At 40.0% G+C, this 24,181-nt stretch overlaps 1 protein-coding gene across 10 annotated transcripts in view; it reads left to right on the plus strand.

Moving 5' to 3' along the window:
- The window catches only part of EHBP1 (EH domain binding protein 1), a 382,104-nt gene that overhangs the window by 183,769 nt on the left and 174,154 nt on the right, over positions 1-24,181 (plus strand). For all 10 annotated transcript variants that reach the window (XM_075749655.1, XM_075749663.1, XM_075749654.1 and 7 more), the window contains 3 exons: positions 1,551-1,608; positions 13,109-13,204; positions 23,228-23,281. In XM_075749655.1, the coding sequence (XP_075605770.1) occupies positions 1,551-1,608; positions 13,109-13,204; positions 23,228-23,281 (208 nt within the window). The remainder of the gene's footprint in view (positions 1-1,550; positions 1,609-13,108; positions 13,205-23,227; positions 23,282-24,181) is intronic.

A 24,181-nucleotide genomic window follows, 5' to 3' on the forward strand; every position in this document is an offset into this window, starting at 1 on the left:
AGGATATATTAAAGGAGTAAGGTGTAATACAGAATAGCAAATAAAAGCTCGGTTCCTTATTTCCTTCACAGGATCTGCCTTTAACTCTTTTTCAGGAGAATTTTAATTCTGGTGGGGTTTAAATGTAAATTGTAGGTGATGTACCAGTTTTTACTGTAGCCTGCAGAAATCATGAACAGCTCAATGGGAAGGTATATAATATAGTGGTCAGTGCTTCAGTGCTTAAAATGATTATTGGTTTTCATTTGAAAAGTTAGTTGTGAAGTAGGTAGTCTCTCTGTGATGAAATACTAGGATAGCAGCATGAACACTGCTTTTTTTTATTCAGAATACTTGTGTGGATTTTTTTGGGTGCATCTTTTAATGACGATTTGAGCACATTGTATCTTGACTTTTTTTCAGTAACATCCTTTGTTTTCTCGTATGATTTTATTTTTAACATGAAACAGGTTTTGCTGTTGGCTTTAGAAACACAAGGATTCTTACACCAGTGTCTCAAAAATCTGAGTATCATTTTTTTTCCAGGCAGAGTTGCAGGTTTAGCACTTTTAAATGGAGATGTGAACTCCATTGAAAATCATTTGTGAGTGGACTTGCAGTCAGGCTTGTTGATGGAATTTGGATCATCAGCAGAAAACAAAGCCAGAGCATAGGGTCGGGAATCTCCAGAAGAGGGGTCATGGATCTGGAAGTGGGACCAGAAGTGTGGTCATATGATGAGAAGTGTGTCATGGGTCAAAAATAAAAAGCCTGGAAATTAGGTCAATATTAAAAATCACTCAGACACAATTGTAAAACTAATAAGGAGGAAGTAATAGGGCTGTAACTATTAACTAAGAAATAAATCTCAAGAAATTTAAAGAGAAAATAATTTGTACTGGAAGTGTCTTTTATTGAGATTTCCATCTACATTCATTACAAATACCAAATAAGAAGTGCTTTGGAGAGCCATGCTGAGTTTCAGCATGTTTGTCTTCCTGAGTAAAAGTTGAAGTGCTGATGTATCTGTCTGTGGTCATCCAAAGAGATTTTGAAGAGTCTTATAGGACTTGATTCTCTTGTTGTTTGAGGTATTCAACTAGAAAAAATAATCGTTCGGGGATGAAAAAGTGAAATTGCCTGGGTTTTTTGCTACTTAGCAGTACCTTCTCAATACGTCTACATAGAAATTCAAACTAGAGTTTGCATTGATGTTTATTTTGGGTACTGGATCCTTTCCAAGGTGTCTTTAAAGAGGCTGGATCCTCTTCTCTGCCCATGGGAGAGTTTCTGCTCAGGTGTGCTGCTGGCTCTGGGGAGATGCCCACAGGCAAGGAGAGCAGGAGGAGAATGATGACATTAGCGTGTGGGTTGGAGGACAGTCTTTTTCTATAAATACACAGTATTTTTCCTGTTAAATGACTGATGCTGAGAGTGGTTTTTAGATGAGCGATTTTTAAGAGATAATGTATCCGCTAAGGATGTCATTATGTATTGCAAGAGTTTTAATATAAACTGTTTACTTATTGACCTAGTTGTAAATTAAGCTGTTTCTTCCTTATCTTCAACAGGCAGCCAGATAAACTAGTGGTGGTTTGGACAAGAAGAAGCCGAAGAAAATCCTCCAAGGTTAGTTGATTGCTTAGTAAGTCACAACTTCAGTGACAAGCAGAGTTAGCTGTTTGAGGGACTGGTTTCTTGAGTATGGGGAGCAGCCAAATAAATGACAAATATTGTAATTGTTTTTCTTTTTAACTTGCTTTATCCATAAAGTTCAGAATAAGCTGCTGTTGATGTCAATGCTAATTTATGGAAACACTTAACACTGATTTCAGCTTTAGTTATTTGTTGAACAGAACTGTATCATCATCAGTTCAATTTCAGTTATTAATTGCTAGACCTAATTAGAAAGGAGAATCTGTTTCACTACTAGAAGTGTATTAAACATAATTAAAAAAAAAAAGTAATAAAGAATCTGACATCCCTGCAAGAGGAAGATGAAGTCTACATAAGAGGCTGTTTCACAACTTGAAAATACTACAAATCAAAAAGAATAAAAGCAGGCTCTTTCAGCCTAGTAGTGTATCTTTGAATTGAATTTTAACATTCTACTTTCACAAAAAGTGCGAGGAAGCCTGTGAATTGGTGTTTTATGGCTAATGACTTGGTAGCCTGAGAAAAGGGAAGCTCCAAGTGAAGTCTGTTCAGTATTTGGGCATTCATAAAGTTTGTCTTGCATGGGGTTGGGTTTTTTTGATGTGTAAAAGTTTGCAAGCGGAGTAACCCTCCCTTATGTGAACTTCACCTTACTTCTCTTCCTGCAGTAAGAAATCTGAAAGCCTTAGGAGATTACTGTCTTTTTGTTAAATGGTGCTCAGTGTGTCTAGACTGCTGAATTTTACTGCTCTGACAGTAAGATGCAGTTAGCCTCTGTGGAGCCTCCTTTGGGTCTGGGGTGAAGGGAAGGGCGAGACAGTCTGGGTACGTGGCTTGGTTTCCATAGAAAATGAAGCTTAAAAAAACCCACAACACTCTCCATTTACACTGAGATTGAAAGAAATGACAAGCATTTCTAAACCTCTTCAGTGTCTCATATGAAAATGTCTTGTATGGTATTGTATTATTGACTAATGAGAGTAAAATCTTTTGTCAACCCTCGCAGTCGTTTGTTGCCCGAGGAGGTAGGGAGCCTATTTCATGTGTACAGCAGGCAAGCAAAGGCCTTTGAACGCTGGCCGTGTTGCAGATTTCTTTTGTTGCCTTTCTTTTGTAGTGTCCTCTGGTGTAGGGGGTGTCCCCATCTGTCCAAAGGCTTGAGAGGGCAACATGAATGAACTGGGGAAAAGAAGTTTCCTAACCACTGGGCAGGTTTGCAGGGAGCAGGAGTGTGTGCTGGTTTCCTCTCTTCCCAGGAGCATCTCTTCTTCAAGAGAACTCATCCATACTTGCTCATTCCCTCTCCCCACAGCTGTTGCCTCTCACCCTGGTCTGAGGGCTTATGGCAAGTGGTCTTGTCCAGAGGGGAAGTTTTGGAACTCAACCTTTTAATAATTCTTTAACACTCCAGTTAAATAGACATAGAACATCTCTATAACTCCTTTTTTTTTTTTTTTTTTTTTTTTTTTTGGTATATGCATGTAACTCAAACTGATACTTCCAAGAACTCTGGGCAGTGGAGAGAGGGCACCCATGATAGAGAAGATACCTTGAAATAATTATACGTTGAAGAACTTAATATGTTTAGAAAATATGATACACAGTTTCCTACCACACTCAGAAGAGACTTTTGGGGTTTTTTTACTGGTACTCCTCTTTTTCTCACTTATTTTTCTGATTGTCATACATATTTGCTGTATTTTGTCTTTTAACTTGAGTTCTAAGCTATTCTAAGCTGGTTTATCTACAGACTGGTTACTGACTGAAAGTGACTGCACAACCAGATCCTACTCCAGTTTGTGCATCCTAAATTCTGCTTTAGGGTATGAAAACCTGAGTCTTAGGTAAATCTGCCAATTTATCCAAGAGCTGCTTCTACTGCCTGGTGACCAAAAAGAGAGGACACTCATGGGAGGACGTATCCTGGAACTTTATGGCCCAGATGATAAATCTGCAAGCCCAAAAAGCTGAGCTAGTGTCAGAAAATCCTCTTGCCTCAGTAAAAAGTTGCTATTGGAGCCTACGGCATCATGCCCATAATGCCACAGGCAGAAACCCATCACTGGACTTTTGTTAGGGCTTCTGTTTCTGAACATATTCTGAATCTCAACAAACCAGTCATTCATAGACAAATACCTTCATTTTCACCAAGCTTTTTAGGGTTACAATGTTTGTGTAAGTATTGAATTTACTGTTCTATATTATCTTTTATCTCTGTTCTACAGAAATTAAATGAAACTAAAATAGAAAATTTACCATAGGGTAAGCCTAAGCAGAGGGGTTGGACCAGATGTCTTCCAACCTCAATCATTCTGTGAGTCTCTGAACTAACATAAGGATATCTCTCATTGCCTCTAATGATCTGAAAAGTTCAGAAAAGAAATCATAACCTCCAGAGAGGTTTTAACAGTAAGGTAAGACTTCATCCCTCTCCTCCTCCTTCTCAAAGAAGCAAAAAAACATAGAAAATTATTAATGCTTTGTACTCATCAAGCCCAGTGTCCATCAAAAATAAAATAAGAGTAAATATTCATTTGACTTGCTTCCAAGAAAGCAATTAGATGAAACAAATATGTTGAATAAAGAATTTTACTGGCAGGATGACTAAGAGATCAAGAATATTTATTGATCTACAGTTTTGGACTCAAACAGCTCAAACCACATTAACTACCTAAGCTTTAGAATTAACTCTATCCTCTGCCCAGGCCTCAGGGCCACTCAGCCTCTGTCAAAGTACCTTTGTGGGATCTTAGTAAGCATGAATTAACGTCTTTTGAAGCCCTTATTTTTGTGGTTTTCTAAGATTTTGATCTGCTTTCTGACCCACATACTTTCTTTGCAAGTACACTACTAGAGTGGTACCTCTAGAAGAAATCATGGGAGACATCATATGCAGGAGTCTGAATATTTTAGTTGTTACTCTGGGAAACATAGGATAGGAGCTGTAGATATGTTAAATTATACTAAGTTTTAAAGTATTGCAAATGAACAGCAATAACCATTTAGAAAGAGCATTTAAATGGCAGTCTGATGGATGAATACAGGACTATAAATGCATCCAGCAGTTACTGACCTTAACGCATGTCTAAGTTACAGCTCTATTCTGGGATCCCCTCTCTCTGGGCAAATCTGATTTTGATGCTTTTTCAGGAGGTGTATCAAGACAAGATGGCTCTTTATAGCTGGACATCTTCATTTTGTGTGCCAGGAGTTTACAAAAGATGGTGATTTGCAGCCTTGCTATATTTGGCAGAATTACTGAACAATCCTAGAATCAAAATGAACTTTCAGCTTGGGGGTGTGGGGGGGTGGAAGTCACCAATATTCTGGTGCAGATATTGTCTGTCTTCAAAATCAGGTAGGTGGGGCTTGCCACAACTCCTCAAGCCTCATTTAGATGCTTACCAGCCTCCATAGTTTACAGAAGGTGGTGCTTGTAGCAGTGGACTTGCTTAAATCTTCTTTGGTACCTTGTCACACTGGCATGTTGCTCCTAGGTTTTCAAGCTCTGAGCTGTTGGATTTGCCTTTTTTTGAGTGGGGGAGGAATGTCTTTGTTCTAGTGTAGAACAAGGGAAAAATGTGTTGTAAATATGTTTACCTTCATTTCACTGAGATGCTCTCACATTTCCAGGCTTTGAACTAAGAAATTTCAATTTGAAAAGAGACGTTGCCATGATGTCAAGTAGGTACTTTCTGCTATTCCTATGAAGACATATACAGGCTTATGGTTGAATTATACACCTCTGAAGAATCAAATTTGCACTTGCTTCTGAGAGCCTGACAGAATTATTCTTCAAAGATCCTGTTTGTATCAAAGCTGAAAGAAGTTTCCTTGCCTGTGATTTCAGCACTTCTGCTGCCGGTTTATCAAAAACTGTTGAAAACACAGAGGAGAAGGAACCATATTTGGAACAGGGAAAGGACTTCAACAGTAAAGAGCAGAACCAAGAGAAGCAGAGGGACAGGGAGTAAAAAGGATCTGTATGTAGGGAGTAGAAAGGATCCCTTGTCCACAACAGCAGCCTGCCCAGCCATTTTAGAGGATATGCCATCAATAAAGCAGCAGGTGGGGCACCTGTTTTGCTGTCCTTGGCAATCTGTTGCCTTTTCTGGCTACTTCACTGCCTAGTGCCAGCCCTGCCTGTCACTACCAGCTTCTTTGCTGACTGGAGCTACAAAGGCATGCTGTGACTGTGACATGCCGATGACTGCCAGGGACCCGCACAGTTCAGTAATGGCACTCCTGAGGCTTCTTGGTTTGTTAGTAAAGAAAAGAAATCATATTGGATTGCATATGTAAGTGGTTAAAATTAGGATGAGTCATTCTAATGGCCTATGTGTACCATTTTAGGCATATGATATAGCCTTCAATAAGGCAATTGCAAATTGTTTTCCTACAGCATTGCTGTCTCATTAAGCCGACAGTGGTTAGGGAGAACGTGAGGACTGAGTGGTGAGTGAAACTGCTTCATCGATAAAGAAGATGGAGGGTGTTTGAAAAGAAGGTATAGGACAAGAACAGAAAAGGCTGCGTCACTGCTATGTGGTTAAATGATGCCTTGGGGAGTTCACTTTTAGCCCATCCTCATCTACAAAGTTCCTGACTGAGGCTAGATAGAGTATTAAAGCTAGATGTGATGTATCTTTCTGTTTTGTGGGTGTCTGGGGCATGGGGACTGACTTGCAGCAGCATTGAGCAGCCATCATTACAGTTGAAGTGGAAAAAGTCTGCCTTGCAAGACAAAAAAAAAAAAAAAAGTTGTTTCATGCTTAATCCCTACAAAGTAAGATCATTGCTAATTTAAGCGGACCATGCCAAATTAGTGGAAACTGGCTATTCTTTCGCTGCTTGTAAATTGGGGACTGCATACCCTTCGTTTTTTCCAGGGATCCTATAAAGTTAAATTTTGGTGATGTTCTGAGGTGCAGTGATAGATGTCCCAGAAAGCTATGAGAAAAATAACTCTGTATTCAGGTGTGGTTTTTAGGGTGGGTTTTTTTTGTTTGGTTGTTGGTTTGTGGTGTATTTTTAAATAAGAAGCCCAATAGATCAGGTCAGAAACTGCTTGGTGAGAAGGGGAAGAAGCTCTTTATCTTCTTTATCTTAGCATCATCTATTGTGGGCAGTGAATCAGGCACGGTTTGGTGAAAGAAGTAGCATGAATCATGTATTTTAAGAAATATGCCATAAATGTATACGTGTGAAATTATGTTTGAACAGCTAGCCCAGCGCTGGAGAATCTGTTTCCTCGTGAAGACGAGTTTTTGCTCATTTTCCAAGCTTAGCAGTCTTTCTGTAGCTTTTTAGCAGTAATACATGGATGTATAATTACAGTTGTAACACATGTGCATGCTGATGAATTGAAGACAGTCATAGGAAGACCAGTGGGTATCTGCTAGTTTCCTCACCTATTCTCAAATGGACACCAACAGCAGTGGGTTGAACAAAGGCCGCGTGGTATTTCCAGGGCTTTGGAGTTTCTTCTTTGGCAGATGCTGGGTTTTTCGGGCTGCATCCAAGGGCAAGAGCATGATGGGAGTGTTGTTCTGGTGCCCAGCCTCTTTAACTGGACAGCCAAGCACAGTGATTTCAAGATGATCATGGGGATGCAAGCTGTAGTCTGGAGTATGGTCTTTAATGTGTCTCCTCCCTTTGTGATACTGAGCTATGGTACAGAAGACCAAGAAGCAGCCATCTGCAAAGTGCCAGTTGAGGTTTCCTTTGGTATTGGGGATTTGGCAGCTTCTCCCAGTCCATTCCTTTTCCAATGGATCTGTTAGCAGCTGGATCATACTGGCAGAGGGCTGTCCCCAGATGATGTGTGGCTTCGGTGAGACTCATCACATAGAACAAATCAGAGGAATGCTCAGTCTTCACAAGCCATGCTGCTGGCGTGGAGGCACCAGATGAAGGATCTGGTTGCTTAATGTCAGCTCCTCCTCTCTGAGTTATTCATTATTTTTATTCTCTTTCTGTCCAAGTGTTCTGCCTGGATAATACTGAAGAAGAGGGGCTATCCTTACAAGCTGAGCTGCCCTAAGCACTCTTGGAGCCAGTCGAGCTCCTGCTTGGCTCTTGTGCCTTGAACAGCCTACCACAGAGACAAGTAGCAGAGCTGCTCTGATCACAGGCAGTTGGCAAAAGTTTTATCAGGGAAAGAAAAGCAGCAGCTCGCTGGCTCACAATAAAGTTACTCCTGGGGCTGCAGGTGAGGAATAATGATGGGTCTGGTTCTGACTTTTGCGTTTAAAAAAACAATATTGAGGGCTTGGTTATAGGACCATAATTTTGATTCATTAATATAAACTATTTTAAGTCTGCTGAAAGTTATAGAATATTAGGAATATCTAGGATCTTACAGGAGAGTAACTTGCAATTATCCTGCACAACAGAGGCAGGATGAGAAGAGGCGATAGTGAAGAAGAGAGAAAGCAGATGGGTAACAAAACATCTGTAAGGGTAGGCTCTTGAAACAATGTAATATTTTGTTTTTTGAAAGAGCAGGAAAGAGATTTTTATAGAGACAAGGAAAACTGTAAGCAGCAGTGATCAGAGTTCATCATGATGGGAATGGCATATGTGCTAGGTCATGAAATCCCCTACATACAGGGGCTGGGGAAGTGGCTTCCATAATGTACTCTAGTTAGCTGATTTGCCTGCATCTGCCTTATCTGCTTCATGATGATGTGATGAACAGCTGGTGGTGGAATTTATTAACTTCATGTTTGAAACCAAAGTTCCTAATCTGAGGCCGTCTTCAACTTTATCTTTTTTTAATTCAGATTTAAGATTGTTCTGTTTATCGTCTATAATCTAGACAGCTGAGCAATGACTGTAAGTGAAGGTTTATATTCAGTCTCTCTTATGATTTGTTGTTTGTTGCTGGTTTCTTCCTCCCCCCCCCCCCCCCCCCCCCCCCAAAAAAAAAAATTAGCTAAAAAATTCTGGTCTAGGTTTGGTAGGGTTTTTTGTTTTTATGACCTCCCCCTCCTGCCTGTAAGAGGATGACACTGGATTTATAAATGTTTATAACCTTTCTTATATTACAGAGAATTGATAGTGTGACTGCTTTAGATTGGACAATAGTGCTTCAAAAATAACAGTGTTTATAAAATTTCCTGGTTTGTTCCAAGTTTTGCAGAAATGTCTTTATATTTTGGAAACCTGTGCAATGTCATCATCTCCTCCAGCACCTCTGTTAATTGCTGTTGTCCAAGTTTGCCTGCAGAGTGGGAGGCAGTTTCATATGGTCAAGGTCAGCCCCTGGTGGGTAATTATAAGGAAAGGTGGCATACAAAAGGTAGCCCTTGGGTGAGCTAATCTCATCTTTTGTTCAATCAATGTATTGCCATATGTTGAACTAGATACAGCTGCTTTATCGTCTTCTGTAACGTTTCACCATTTGATACAAGAGTTTCAGCAATGCTGGGAAACGCTTTTACAATTAAGCCTGCTCAAGAGTAAGCCTACTCTATGTTCCCAGGAGAAACTGCTGGAGAACAAGACTTGAGTTTGTCTGGCCTGTGCATGAGGTGAGAGATTGGTGTGACTGCTGTTTCACACAATCAAAAAGTGGACAGTTAGACAAGTGGAGAGACTCTACCTTGCTGATAATAGCTTAAGTGTTACTAAATGTTCAGAGTTTGCACAAATGTGAGAGCACTGTCTTTGTGTTTGAAATTATTGACTGTTGAAGGCTGCTTGACAACAGATTCAGTGTTTTTAGGAGTGTTTTGCTAATGTTGAGTACAGTTTGTAAGCCCTTTGTGTTGTTTGTGCATTATCATATGGAGTGCTGGACATTTTAATTATCCGGCCCTGTAAGTTGCTGATTTTGATCTATTTTTAAATATTCTTCCTTTCTCATTGGAACCAGAGGCCAAAACTGCAGAGGTATCAAGTCTGTCTTTCCAATTTAGGCACAGAACAGTTGTGATGTTCACAGCATTGCAAATGGTAGATTGCAAAGCAGGCTGTCTGGATTATTTTAGAGAGAAAACTGGGGTAAGAGCTCCAAACTGGGTAGCCTGAAGTGCTCGTGTGAGTCTGTAAGTTCACCTCCATGGCCTTTCTTAAACAGCTTTCTTCCTCTTAACAGTCATCGGTTTTGTGCCAGACCGGTGTTGTAGGTTGGCCAATGTCATTCACAGCCCTACTCTATTTATAGGGTATTTCAGCAGCCCCTCCTGTAGCTCCTGTTTCCTGATTCAAAGGAGCTTTCACGCTCTGTTGTCTCCTCTCATTTTCTACTGGCAGAAAAAGGGAGAAGTTGAGCTTCTCCTTGAAAGGCAACAGAACGTTTCTGCTTCTCTTTCCAGGCCATGGCTCTTGTCCCTCAGATTTAGAAGAGGAGTCTGGGGAGGGCTGTGGGTGAGGCACCCACTGCCAGCGGTCACTTCTGCTTGGCTGCTTCTCTTGCCCGGACTTCAGAGACAGGGGGAGATAGTTAGTGAAGACTAGTAGGAGATGAGGAAAAAATGGGCCTAGAAGGCACAGCCCAGTAGGAAATTGAGTTAGAAGTGAGGATTAGGGTAAAAACAAACTGTGCAGACACAGCACCTCGCCTTGGTTGAGCCCTTTCAGCAATCGCCTGTCTGGAAGTGTTGGCAATTCTGCTGCGCAGAGGTGGCCTGATCCAGCTCGCGTATCAAAGTCAAGGCTTATAATTTGGGAGTTGAAAAGGCTTTTTGATATACACCAGATGTAACTTCAAGAAACTCAACACAGAAGTCCCTAGCATGAGAAATACTGTGTTAGAATAAGACTCTCCATGTTAATTTTAAATTATCTTTGTTAGCCCTTCCTCTGTGTTTTCCCTCCTTTGCTTTTCCCTTTACCTTTCTCCTTCTCAAAAACCCAGACATAGTTTTGATGTTATCTTTTTCTGTCATGCTGTTTGTGTGGTACAGTGTTTGTTTTTCAAAGCCAAAGGAGGATTTAATAACATTCAGCTGATCACAGAACAGCTTTGCTTTAAAAGCTCATTAGCTGGGGCTTGTCTCCTGGTTGTTGCTTTCAGTGACATGCCTGTCACAGTGACAGAAAATCATATATATCTGTGTGTGTATTTATTGTGTGTCTCTAAGTCTCCTGGTGGGAGGCAGTGCTGATAAAGGGCTTGAAATAAAGCTTTGCCTGCACCAGTGAATGCTCATTTTCTAGTTTTATAAATGGAACCAAGTGATCCTCAACTGAGCAGGCTGTCAGTGCCTGCACCTTGGACATTGAAAGTTTGACATAATTGTCAGTATTGGCTAAAACAAGCAGGAAAGCACAGGTTCCACACACACTATGAGCTTCTAATAGTTTTGTGAAAGTTGGTATCTGTAAAGAGGATGGAATGCTCCTATGGAGGAGAAGTTGATTTATCTTATAAGATGCTACACAAGGACAGGCTGGCTGGCAGGTGAGTGTGTGCCTGGCTCTTGGTCGCTGCCTTGTGCCTGCTGAATATCCCCATTGGGCAAGCTAAGAACGACGTGGGGGGGGGGGGGAACTGTGGAAAGGAGAGGAATGCAGGCGGAGCTTGGGTGGCTGTGGTGGGGATGACAACTACTGTGGTGGGTTTTGCTGCTTGCAAAACATTTTTTTCTTATAAAATATACTGCAGAGTAAAGCTATGAACAGTGTTGCTTGTTTAGTTATTCAGTAACTAATCCAGGCCTGCTTTAGAATAATGAGATTAGGCTGAAATTCATGGAGTTAAAAGTAGAAATTGGATTCTTTCAGGTTGCCTTTTTTTTTTTTTAAATTTCTTTCTTCAGATGCCTCAAGTCATGTTATTTAAGTTTATTCTGCAAGCACAAAACATAGAAACTTACTGAAATTTCTAATGTAATTGGACATCTTGGAGAGCAGAGGTTTTAAGCAGAACACCAAAGATGGAAAAACTTGTGATAAAACCACAGGAAAGCTGGCAAAGTGTGGCAAGAAAATAAAAAGAACGGGATGGAAACGAGCATGCTGTGTGCATGTAGCTGTGGAGGCAGGTAGGGCTCTCTTCTCTGGTTGCTGTGCAGGTTGGATTCTGCCAGCTGCATCCCTGTTCCTCAGCTTCACATTTCTTCCCAACTCCTCAGCCTCACCCTTCCTCTCCTTGCCTCTGCTGCCTTAGCAGTTACTGTCACCTGTGGTTAACCTGCAGGCCTCCACTTTGTGAGGACTGAGGGATTAGAAGAAGAGCAAGTCCAACAGAGGTACCTGTGGTGCTGCAGGCTCTGGTGAAAGCCCAGCTGAATGCAAGATGGCTCATGAAGCAGCAGGCACGTGGTGTGGCACTGTCAGATACGAACCTGGAATCTGAAGTACACACTGCTTACAGTACACAGCAGCAGAGAGTTATTGCCTCTATGTGATTGAATGGGACTCTTTCACCATCTTTGTCTTTCCCACTTTGGTATAGCAAAGTCATGTTTAAAGTTGCCCAAATTACTTTAGGGTACCTGAGAACCTGAGGCATAAGTCCTACTAACCTTATTATAGCAAAAATTTGTTCTAATAGGCAGTCTTAATCTGAAGTTCTGAGTGTTGGAAGGAGTATAAAGCTGCAGAGTCATGCTGCAGAATTAAAAAAAAGAAAAAAGGCCCAGTTAATTGGCTTCAGATAATAGTAAATAGATTGTACGTTCTTTCCTGATAAAACTTCCATAGATTTTTAATAACAGCTCTGCTCCTCAGTAGTCACTTGTGCATCAGCATCCCTTTCTCATTTGTCTTACAGCATCATAAAATGGATTAAGTTGAGTTTGGAAAAAGCATACTTATTCTAAAACAGGAATGCTCACGCATGGCGTTTTTCAGGACTAGCTGTTAAAATGTAAATACAGACCATATATCAATCCAAATTGATACTCAAAGGTAGACAAGTTCTCAGTCTATTTTACTGTTGTATTTTTCATTATCTTTTCTAGGTTTAGGTACCCTGGCATATTAATTCTTAAGAATTTAAATGTTTTAGTAGCATTTAAGATGTATTACAAATCATTGGTTTTGTTTTGGCTTTTTTCTTAAATAAAACTTTTTGCTCTATTTAGGTCTAAATGTGGTTAAGCCTGCACTATGTACTGTACTCATGTTCTTTAAATAAATGCATTCCTTCATCTGGATAAAAACAAAATAAAGCTCATCTTGCTACAGAAGCTCTGGCCTTAAGGCCTTAATTTTTTGCAAAGCTCTGAGTGTCGTTACCTGTGTTATGTACTTAAAAACCAAACAAACAAGAGTTTAGGACCTTGTGAGGAACAGCTTTAGTTCAGTGGGGGAAAAAAAAAAAAAGCCTGGTAGTGATGTGAGTTTCCTTAATGTCCTTTGTAATGATGCCCTTTGTAGTGTTCAGTAGAGTCATAGGTTTAAGAACAGCCTTTCTGGAGTTGGTGTCATGTTACTTCTACCTATACACACTGGGTCCCATGGGAGTCAAGTCAGCACTTTTATAATGGCTTTAAGACGACTGTTTCTTTTCTTCCTTTAGGCTCATAGCTGGCAGCCTGGGATCAAGAACCCATACCGTGGGGTGGTCATATGGCCTGTTCCTGAAAATGTTGAAATTACTGTGACGCTTTTTAAGGTATGTTTTTTTTAAAGCATAGTCTTTCCTATTTCATAAATGGCATATGAAAAATTCTGTTTGGAAAGGTCAGAGTATAATTACAAGGCCTAATCTTGCTGGGTTTAAGTCGTTAACTGCACAACCTTATGTCCCCAGTTTAAATCCAGGAGAGAAGGATGGTCTGTTCCCTGCCAAAGCTTATTTTTGTAGTTTAGTTAACACACTGAAATATCCCATTGAGCTGATTATGGCGAGTCATTGGCATAGAATTTAGTACATGCGTAGCTGTGCACATAGTACATGTGTAAGAACTTGGCATGGGTTGTAGTCTGGTTGGTTTTCTTTAAATACTGTAAGCCAGAAGTTGTCAAAACACAACCATTTCTAGAATTTCTTGTTCATTTGCGATGCAGTGACCCTATTTCTTATGCTATTGACTAGGAAACAGAATCCAGCTCTTAATTTCACAGTATTCAGTGTACCACACAAACATCGCAGTACTTATGTGATTGCAGTTGTAGGAGTGGATGTATTTGAGTAGTACAGAGAATTGTAAGATTTTATGGGGGATTTTTTTATCAACTGCATTTGTTCTATTAAAGAAGCTTGTTTGTGTCGCTGCGAAGCAGGAGGAGAAATTGATGGTTATGCTAGAACTTATTTCCCAAATATCATTGGGCAAAGCCCTTTCTGCATAAAGATAAATAATGCAGCTTTGCATGTGTGACTGCAGGAAGCTGCCTGGGAGGCTGAAGATTTCTGGGATTTTCCATTAGTTCTTTCTTGTTTTTTACTCTGGTGTCTCCAGCTATACTCTGGTTGTTTTATTTATAATTGCTCCTTTGACAGCTTAGGGCAACAGTAACATACTTTTATTCAAATTAGTAATATTTATATCTCTTTGTCTTGGGACTTCCCTGAATAATTGCTTAGAAGTGACTTCTGGTTAGCCTTAGAATGTGAATTTATTACTTGGTTCATTAAGTCAAAAAAGGGGGTGTCTGTCTCTCTCTCTCTCTCTCTCTTTTTTTTTTTTTTTTTTTTTTGTCCTTGGGATCACCAATGAACAGAAACTTCCCAGGTTGCCACTGATGTTAACTATTATAAATTTGCGCCTCTTCTTAGCAGACACAACCTTAGTCTTCAACTGAGGTTCAAAAGTTCACTAGTAAAATGGTTTGCATGCTTCAAGGGCCTCTACTTGGATTAAGAAGTTCAACACTGTTATGTGACTACACTGCATGTCTGTATAATCTGAATATGGTTATGTAGCACAGTAAATCTTACTTAATATTTTCAACATTTAATGTGAAGCAGAAATTCTTGCTTGTACATGTGATAACATGTTGCGTGAAGAATGAGAAATTAAGTTTCCTTTCGATGCAGCTCTGTGATGCTGTGGCTTTGGAGTAAAGGTGTGTCTCCCAGCCTTCTCCTGCCATCTCACACTACCTTTTTATTCCTACCTGCACTACTTCAGGGCTATCTTTTGTAGTATAGCACAACAAACTTGTAGTTGTGCCACTGAAAGTGAGCGAGGGCTAGGACCAGATAGCGAGGGAAGCGAAGGGCCTCTGGACCCAGTGTTAGGTATTACTACAGCCTTAATTTTACCCAGCACTGTGACTCTGCTGATAGATCTCTTCACTGGACTGCCTTCTCCTCTCCCCAAAAATGAACCTGCCCATCACAAGGGTTGTTCCGGGAGGAGAGGAAAGAGTGTGCATAATGCCAGAGGCTATGCCTTCTGGGAATGGTACATGCTGATTTCTGGGGGAATAAGCACAGGCTTTTATAATCAAAATATTGAGATCATGCAAAAGCCTTACATTCTCAGGCAGCTTTTATGTAAATCTGCTCTAATGGATCCTCTGGCTCCTCCAACCTGTAAGTGGTCAAACCCACCTTTTTCTCTATAAGGACAGGCAGGTGTGGTAGAGCAGCACTTCTTGAGCAAGTTGGGTAATGCACCAGGAGCACTGTATGTGCGCGAGACCGGCGGCCTGCCTGGATGAATGAGCTGTGAGTGATACATGATTGCAGGCAGAATACGATATTAGCGCAGTTCAGGCTCTGCCCAGTCCTCTGATGGCTCTGTTGGCTCAGTGCTACAGCGGCACTTCAGCTGTAGCGTGGGATGTGTCCTAACACCCGGAGAGCTGGCATTTATCTGGCTGGTACGTACTGGGCATAAGTGTGTCAAAAAGAACTAGCTATTTTTCACACAGCTGATATATTGCCTGGTCAGCGCTAGAGTAGCGGGAAGGGAAGTATGTAATAGCACACTGCAGCAGCCTTTTTGGGAGCTGACTTACAAGTCAGATATTTATATCATTCCTTCCTCTCAAGGAGGGAGGTAAAACCAAGACAGCAGTAAAGCTCAGAAAAAGAGACCGCTCATCTTGCTGTTCTGTGAAAGTCCCTTTAGGAGCCACCCCCTTGTGAAGGAGAGTGACTGTTGAAAGTTTAGCACTTTGCAATAAGTACACCTAGCATGGCCCTGTTGTTTAACAAGCAATAGTTGTCCTCTTTCATTACAACCCGATAAGCTAAGGGAAGCTGCTGGCTCCATGTCCACGCTGGCAGAGCCCATTGATGGGAGCAGGTTGCTCTGACAGAGCTTTGTAGCAATCACAGATAACAAATTAGCGCAGTGGTGCTGTTTGAAATAGAAGTGCAGGGAAGGGAAAGAGCGGACCCCAGAATAGACAGCTATGTGCTTTGGCATATGATTCACACGGTAGTGGCAGTGCATTTGTAAGTGGCTGTTGAAATGTGTTGCTGGTAGAATTAGGAGATAAGTCAAGGTTTCAAGTGCTGATGAGAATGTTAAGAATATCCTCTCCAGTAGTCACCTGTGGACACTTGAGAGCTGGCTAGCAAAGTGCCTGTGATCAGTCAACAGACAACATATTTTGCATTATCTGCACATCCCTGTTTTGAGTGTTAGCTTGTTTCTAATGATGTATTTGTAATTCTTAAGCAAGGAGAGCTAAGTATTGAAGAGACTGTAACCTTCATTTAGAAAGCTCTCATTTCAAATAAATAAAGACTTAGTTTCATTTCACTTAATTCTAGGCTGGTAAAACTTTATAATGCTCTGGAGTCATATGGGGCAAAGCATCAAATGGATAGATTGGTTCAGCTTCCCTTGACTAGCTCTAGCTCCTGCCCATCCAGCTGGCTGAAGTGCTAATTATATAAAAAGTTCCATCTGTTCTGAAAGGTTAACTTCTTCCTTTGCCATGCTCTACATTGATGTTTGGTTATGTCTTGGGTTTTTGAACCAAAATGAGGAGAAAGAAACATTGTGAAACAATAAACCTATTGTGCATTTTAAGTCCAGGGTTTGTAGTGCTTTAATGGAAAGATCCACAAATGCCAGAAAAGCTAGCTGAATTCACATTTTTTTTGGTTGTTTACATGGTTGCACTCCAGAAGTTCATTTTTTAGAGTCCCTGCATAAGCAAGTTTTAACCATCGTAAATGAAAGCTTGTGTACTTTTTCGTGCTTTTATGTACAATGGCATATCTGTATCAACTGAGAGAGATTTTAAATGGGAAATTTTCACTGCCAAGCAAGCCCAGTACTTTTAGCAAAGCTAAGTGAAAATCAATTGTACTATGAGGATTTAAATTGCAACATTATTATTTTCTAGCTAAAAAGCAGCAAAATGAACTTCCCAAGCAAAAATATTTGATCTTCTGGAGTAAGCATGGACTTTGCTTCATTAGATTACAAAAAACACTTATTTTGTCAGTAATGTACATTGGTGTGATGAATCATGTATTATTGCAACAACAGGGAAGATTACCAGCTCTTCATTCCAAAGTTTGAAAAAGACATTTTTAAAGGTATCGCTTTCTAAGCACACAAGAAAATACTTATGAATAAAATAAGAACAAAATAGGTGATAAAAGGAGACTTGTATTAAAAGTATTCCCATCCCCACATAGATCTCTGAATAAATCCCATATCTTCTTTCCTGAAAGCCAGAGTCAATCACGTGCTTTGATTATTGTGCAGAAACTGGCAGCAAACTGGCAGGAACACTGCAGCAGAGCCAATACATTGTCTTGGGGAAGGGGGGAAAAATAAACCCCAAAACCTTTTCATAAATCCATTTCCCAGAAGCAAAGAACAAATTCAGAACATACTTGTTTCAGTTTAGGGGAGACCAGTGGCTTGACCAAACACCGTGGAGGATATTCCGTAACAGGAAAAAATCAGCCCTGTGGACAAGGCAAGATGATGTGTATCAGATACAAAAATCATACACTCAGGGAAGTGAGCACATTTGCACACTAAATAATTAAATATCCAGGGTTAGTGTGGAGACTAATTGTAAAAAATATATTTTAAAAACAAATAAACTTCAATCCTTGTTGTGTTTGTAGCCCAGAGGCTTTACAGGAAAGCGTGAGCTGCCATGAGCCTGGTGTGGTGATTACAGGGACAGTTCGGCCCATATGCTCAGAGCTCCCTGCTTTCTGGAAGCTCAACAAAAGCTGACCAGAGTTGTATGTGACTTTCTAGACTAATCAGACCTCTGTAAGCAGCATTAGAAGTGACAAGAATTGGGTCAAATTTTAAGTCTTCTGCAGCTTCAAACAGCCAAGTACAAAAGCTGAGGACAGATGCTGGAGTACCCAGAGCATCTGCTGTAGGTCACTGGCAGAGGAAGATCACAAACCCTGTCATTTGATCTGATTCAGTATGACAGTCCTTAAGTAGTTATTCCCCAAGAAGAAAGAGCGAAGATTAAGGCTGGTATGAAGTGATCTAATTGAAAGGCAAGCTTCAAAAGCCAGAAAAGCTTAGGAAGAAGGCACAGGCAAGGAAGGGAAGAAAGGACTAACAGTCGGAACATTTTTCCCCACCCGCTCTGGCAGCTGTTTAGGAGAAGGAGCAGTCCCTTGTTTGCTGATACGTCATTCCTATCACAAGAGATCTAGTAATAACTCTGAAGATAACCATTGGAGAAGCGTTACCTATCTTCAGTCTTCTGAAACCACCTTATATACTGCAGAAAGGATCTAGTCCTTGACAAAGCTCCTTGCGGAATGGGCTGATCATGAACTGATCAACAGAGAACAGAAGAATGTGATGGATGCATTCCTTGTTGCTCTTCCCTTGCCTGAGCCCAGAAGAGTTGTCTGTTTTCGGGTAGCTGGCACATGGATGGGCAGAATGGGGTCACAGAAAGAAGCTGATGGGTGGGATTGCAGAGGTAAGTTTGTAGGACTGAGCTTGTTCAGGGCTGGCATATCTCTAGAAAAGTAAACACAGTTACTGGGAAAATGTGGGATGAGCAAGGTTTTTGGTGGTGGACCAAGGCACTCTACTGATCTTGAGAGTTGGAGAAGTGGTTATCTGAGAGTCTCGCTGTAGCAGAACCATAAGATGATGTCCTGTGCTTTGCACAGTTCTCTACTATTGGCTTCTCACCTGAGCATTACTTTTGAACCCTAAAGTTGTTTTACCAGAAAGAAAAAAAGAAAAAAAAAGAAAAAAAAAAGGAAAAGAAAAAAGGAAAAAAAAAAGGGTTAGGGGGAAAAAAAGAAGGCTCTAAAACTTAGTTGCAGCTACCAAAAGGGACTGTCATACTGAGAGGTGAATGCATATGTGTGCTGGTTTTGGCTTGGATAGAGTTAATTTTCTTCATATTAGCTAGTATGGGGCTAGGTTTTGGATTTGTGCTGAAAAGTATGTTGACAATATAGAGATGTTTTCGTTATTGCTGAGCAGTGCTTACAGAGTCAAGGCCTTTTCTGCTTCTCACTCCACCCCACCAGCAAGTAGGCTGGGGGTGTACAAGGAGTTAGGAGGGGACACAGCCAAGACAGCTGACCCCAACTGACCAAAGGGGTATTCCATACCATATGATGTTATGTTCAGCATATGAAGGTGGGGGAAGAAGGAGGATGAGGGGGCATACTTAGTGATGGCGTTTGTCTTCCCAAGTAACCATTACACATGATGAAGCCCTGCTTTCCTGGAAATGGCTGAACACCTACTGATGGGAAGTGGGGAATGAATTCCTTGTCTTGCTTTGCTTGTGTGTGCGGCTTTTGCTTTACCTATTAAACTGTCTTCATCTCAACCCACGAGTTTTCTCACTTTTACTCTTCTGATTCTATCCCCCATCCCATTGGAGGGGGGAGTGAGCGAGTGGCTGTTTGGGGCTTCATTGCCAGCTGGGGTTAAACCACGACAATGTGGAAAAAGAAACAGGAAAATGGAGCCCATCTCTCGATATTACGAGTGATGATTCTTTTTTACACAATAAAATGAGGAGAAACAACAAGACTTTCAATCCATTTACTGGAACGCTCACAATTTTCAATTCAAGGTAAAAGGAGAATGAATATTGGATAGAGTGTAGTTGTGCAGCTGTGGTATGTTGGTAAAGAGAATGAGCATTATTTTAAAAAAAAAAAAGGCTCTTGCCAATTCTCTTTGTGTTACAGTAAGGTATGAGGCAGTGTCAGGCTGAGAAAAATACTGGAGATAGTTTGTTCCTTGAGCTTTTTAGGAATTTTCATTATCATTTGCTATCAGGAAGGAGGATGGGAATGAGGTCTGTTTATATAATTCTTGTCTTCAGGTGTTTCCAGCTGCACATTTTCAGTTATTACTTGTATCTGATTGCAGGTGAGGTGAGGTTTTGTGTGTTATCAGGGAGGGCTTTCAGATGGTGAAAATTTCGAAGGCTGCTATAACCCTTACTCCTAGGGTTGCTACTCTTTGCAATATTTTCTTTTTTTTTTTTTCTCCTAAAGAATAGTCAGCTGCATAGTCCTCAAATAATAGTTTGCTAATTCATTACATGAGTTCTATGTGGGAAACAAATGGAGAATATGGGTTAGCCAGTGAGGGAAGTATGTGGTGTTGTTTTTTTCACTGGTATTTACCCTCTTCAAATCCAAAATAAGCTGAAAGATTAGCCAGATTTATAGAAACATCACTTTTTATGAACACCACCCATGGAAATGTTAGCCCAAAGGGTGAAATGGTGGTTGCAATAGAAACTTTATTGTAACTACAATCATACAAGTATCTGTTAATGCTGACCACATAATAAAGTTGTAAGTTAGCTAGAAAGAGGACTATGTATGCCGCTCCCTGGGCTTCTAATAAAAACATTTTAGTGAGAAGAGTGAAGCCACTTACATGTCTGTTGCAAGGAAATGCTAAGGCTTAGGTGTATAAGCTTGCTTGGGGTTCTCTGTTTTTTAGAAACATTTAAGTCTAACAAGAAATGTACCTTTAAATAAAATAATCTGGATTTGTCTTTAAATTTGACATTTTTACACATACGCAAAATGTCTGTATCTTAGCCTATTTCATACTCTCTGAACTTTTAGTAAGACTGTTCATTAGAGAAATCCTCTAAGCTTTTAATTTTTATTTTTTATTCTGGGTGGTGGGTAGGGAGTTTGGGGGTAATGCACTTATGTTTCTTTTTCAGAAGTGTTCACAACTCACTTTCAAGTGCATGCTAAAATGTTGAATATTAAGAAGGCTTTTAATTATACAGTATTATTTTGCTCTATCGTATTAGCAGAAATACTCTGCAGAGCACCTGATTCTGTAGCCTTCAGAGATGTGAATTGGCTTTATTGCCATTGATAGAAGAGCTTTGTTTTTCTGTATAGATTATTGCCTTGCACAAACAAATAATGATTGTTTTGTTTGTTACGTGGGATAAAATACTGGGCCCTGACTTTGCAAGCAGTTTTAGGTAAACCTGCAGATTTGCATTAATAGCTTTTGGGGGGAGTTTAAAAAAAAAAAAAAAGAGCAGGATGAATATTTAAGAGTTTAGTCACTTATTATAGAGTAGCTTATTAAAACACAAAGTGATTAATGATACCATTAAATCTCATTATGTCATTTTATGCTGTATCTAAGGAAGCAATTAAACAAAAAGGTAATTGGCCTAGGTTAACTCTTGAAAATGATAAGTATTTACTAAAATTACAGAAAATGATATATTTAGAATATATATACGATACTTCATACTAGCAGGTATCATGCACTTTATTTACATAATGCAGAATTCCACAAACCTGATTAATGTTATGAATATACAATTACATAATCTGATATTTACAAGTACATTAATTGGAACATGGAGATACATACAAAATTATATTGAGGTATCTGCTTGCCCTTCTCTCCTTATGGCTAATAGTACAGTATATTTTTATACTCATTTGCAGTATTTAAATTATTCTGATTTTTAAAATTCTAAAAAGACATATATCAAAATAATCAGTTTTGACATAAGTTTCTAGTAACATATTTTTTCATTGAAACTACATCCCATTGTTGGAGTAATGCCTTTTAAAATGCATATTGCATATGACACCTGTGGTTGTAGCTGCTAAATATATAGCTAATGATGGTGTCAGTGGTGTAATGTGTTGTTGAATTTCCTCCATGAGCATGTCAGTGCACAGCAGGACTCCTGGGAGGATAGTCAGTGTTTTACAGGGGTTCTGCAGAGCAGTGAACCTGCTTTGCTGGATTTTGTAGGAAGGACTGTGCTGAGGAGATAGGATGATATCCTCTTAGAAATGTGATTGTAGCTCATTCAAAGAGGAGGTTTAAGAGCATGTTTTCCAAGTTTTGTGTGTGCTGGAAAAAGAAAAAAATAATTCTTTTCACTGGTTGTTTATGCTGTAAGCTTGTTACTTACAAAATCTTTTATTTTGTGTATTTTCTGAGAATTAGTCAAAAGAATCATTTGTAGTACTGCAACACAGTACCTCTGTCTGCCTGACTTCAAGGCAAAAACTAAGCAAAACAAGGACGGTTAAAGCAAAGACTAAGATAAGGTGAGCTGAAAAGATTGATTGTGACATTCTGGAGAGACAGGAAAGATAGTACTAATGAAGATGAACAAAGCAGAAGCAAAATATCTTGATCCATTTTGCTAATTTACAGCAGCAAGATGGAATTGGTGCAGTGCTTGGTGTAGTATCATGAGCAGGATCCAAATAATAGCAAGAAAATTCTGCAGGTGCTGAGGGGTCTCATACATGATGAAGGCAAATGCTGATCATGGGGAAGTGACATTTAGCTACAAGTGTCTATAGCATGCAAGCATCAGAGGAAAAGCAGTAATTGAGTGGTTGCCTATAACTAGAAATACTAGGATAAAATTGAGGTATAGCTAAATGAGGCTTCGTGTCAGAAGAAAGCCTAAAGCTACGTTCTCTTAGTGTGAGAAGCTGTTTTGGAAGCAATTTTGTTACAGTTGTTCAGAACTGGACTGGATGATAATTTATTTTTTTAAAGTAGGATCCTTGATAGAGGCATGAAGGATATGACTTAGTATCTCCACAGTTATCTTAATTGCAGTCAACCACAATTCGGATTACACCACTGGATTGAAAGCTCGTTAAATTGGAAACAAATGCCAAATACATGAACCTTGTTACTTATCTTCCTGTTGGTGAAAATGTTTTTTGATCCTTGTGTGTGATGTAATAGAAATGTTGTGAAGTAAGGATTGGTATTTAAGAAATTTGCAGTGAAATGTGGTGCTGTGCGGAAGCCGTGACTTTGGATTTCTGCTCGTGCTGATGGAATCCAGGCCTGAGGAGGTTGGGGTGATGCCTGCTGTAGGTGTGTGCCTTCTCATGCCAGATGGGAGCAGTGGCTTCCTCCACTGTTCTCTGCAAGGTGTAGATTTATTGTGTTTATTTGGAAAGTGGAACTTAAAAATTAGAGAGGTTGATTATTTTTTTTTTTTCCCTTGGATGAAAGGAAGTAGAATTATGGGTCCTTATCAGAATCAACCTCATATTTGTATCTATAGGAGTCTTTATTAAACCTTCATTGGCAGTTTTACACCAACTTGCTCATCATCTTATTGACATCCATTGAAATCTACATTTCAGATAAAATATTTCCCTCTCATCTTCAGTGGGTAAAAATAATTCTATGAGTATATGAAAATCTTGGCTGAGTTACAATTTCTTGTACCCTGGATTATTTTTAGACTTAAGCTCTCTGATTTGTTTTTCTAGGATCCCCACGCTGAAGAGTTTGAAGACAAAGAATGGACGTTTGTCATAGAGAATGTAAGCTGGAATGTTGTTATGTTTTTTTTATACGTGTAAGACTGAATCATTTAAAAGATTAAAGGGTGTCCAAATGCTGAAAAAGGCTTGAGTAAAATTTGAACTGCTGAACTACAGTAAAGCCTTGCTCCATGGTAATAAAGACTTATTAAAATACCTATTGTGATGTTCCAATTAAAATACAGGAGAGGGAAGTACTATACTACACTGCTTAAATTCCTTCCCTGTAAGCATCAATCTTCCTTGCATTATTTTGCTATGAGCAATGGAGTAAACAAGTTAGAGCTGGGTTATGACTCATTGTTTTTTGAGTTATGACACATTATTTTTCTATGAGCAGGGGAGCGAACAAGTCAGAGTTGGTTTATGACATCCGTACATCCCAAATGGCAGCACACCCTTCCTGGTTTTGAACGCCACTCTTTAGCGAAGAGCACAGTTTCATCACCTGCATTTTATAGGTGAGAAAATTGAGGCAGGTGGAGAGGTGAGACCAGCCATGGTCATTTAAGTGAAGAGCAAGAGAGTCGTGACGTACCCCCTCCTGCCCCGAGTCTGGCACTCTCTGTATGGGGGAGTCATTTCGTGCACCCAGTGAAAACCCAAAAGGTGGCTTCTGTGAATCTCTGACTTCTGGGTCAGGAGCTCCCAGAACGTCCTGGAGAGCTGAGCTCCTGAGGGCTGTAGAAACACCACACTTTGCCAAACAGCAGGGCTTAACATTGTATAGAGTAAGTGCTTCTTGAAGTACTTTTTTCCTTTTCTTTCTCTGAGTTGGGCTGCAGCTTCCACTCTGGGGCTGCCCAGGCTGAAAAATTGGGGAACTGCTTTACTTTGAGTTTCCTTAAGAAACTTCTTTTTGAAATCCACTTCAAAGGACTGTAGTATCAAAACAGTGTG

This window comes from Balearica regulorum, chromosome 3 (genome assembly GCF_011004875.1).
Source record: "Balearica regulorum gibbericeps isolate bBalReg1 chromosome 3, bBalReg1.pri, whole genome shotgun sequence".
Lineage (NCBI taxonomy): Eukaryota > Metazoa > Chordata > Aves > Gruiformes > Gruidae > Balearica > Balearica regulorum.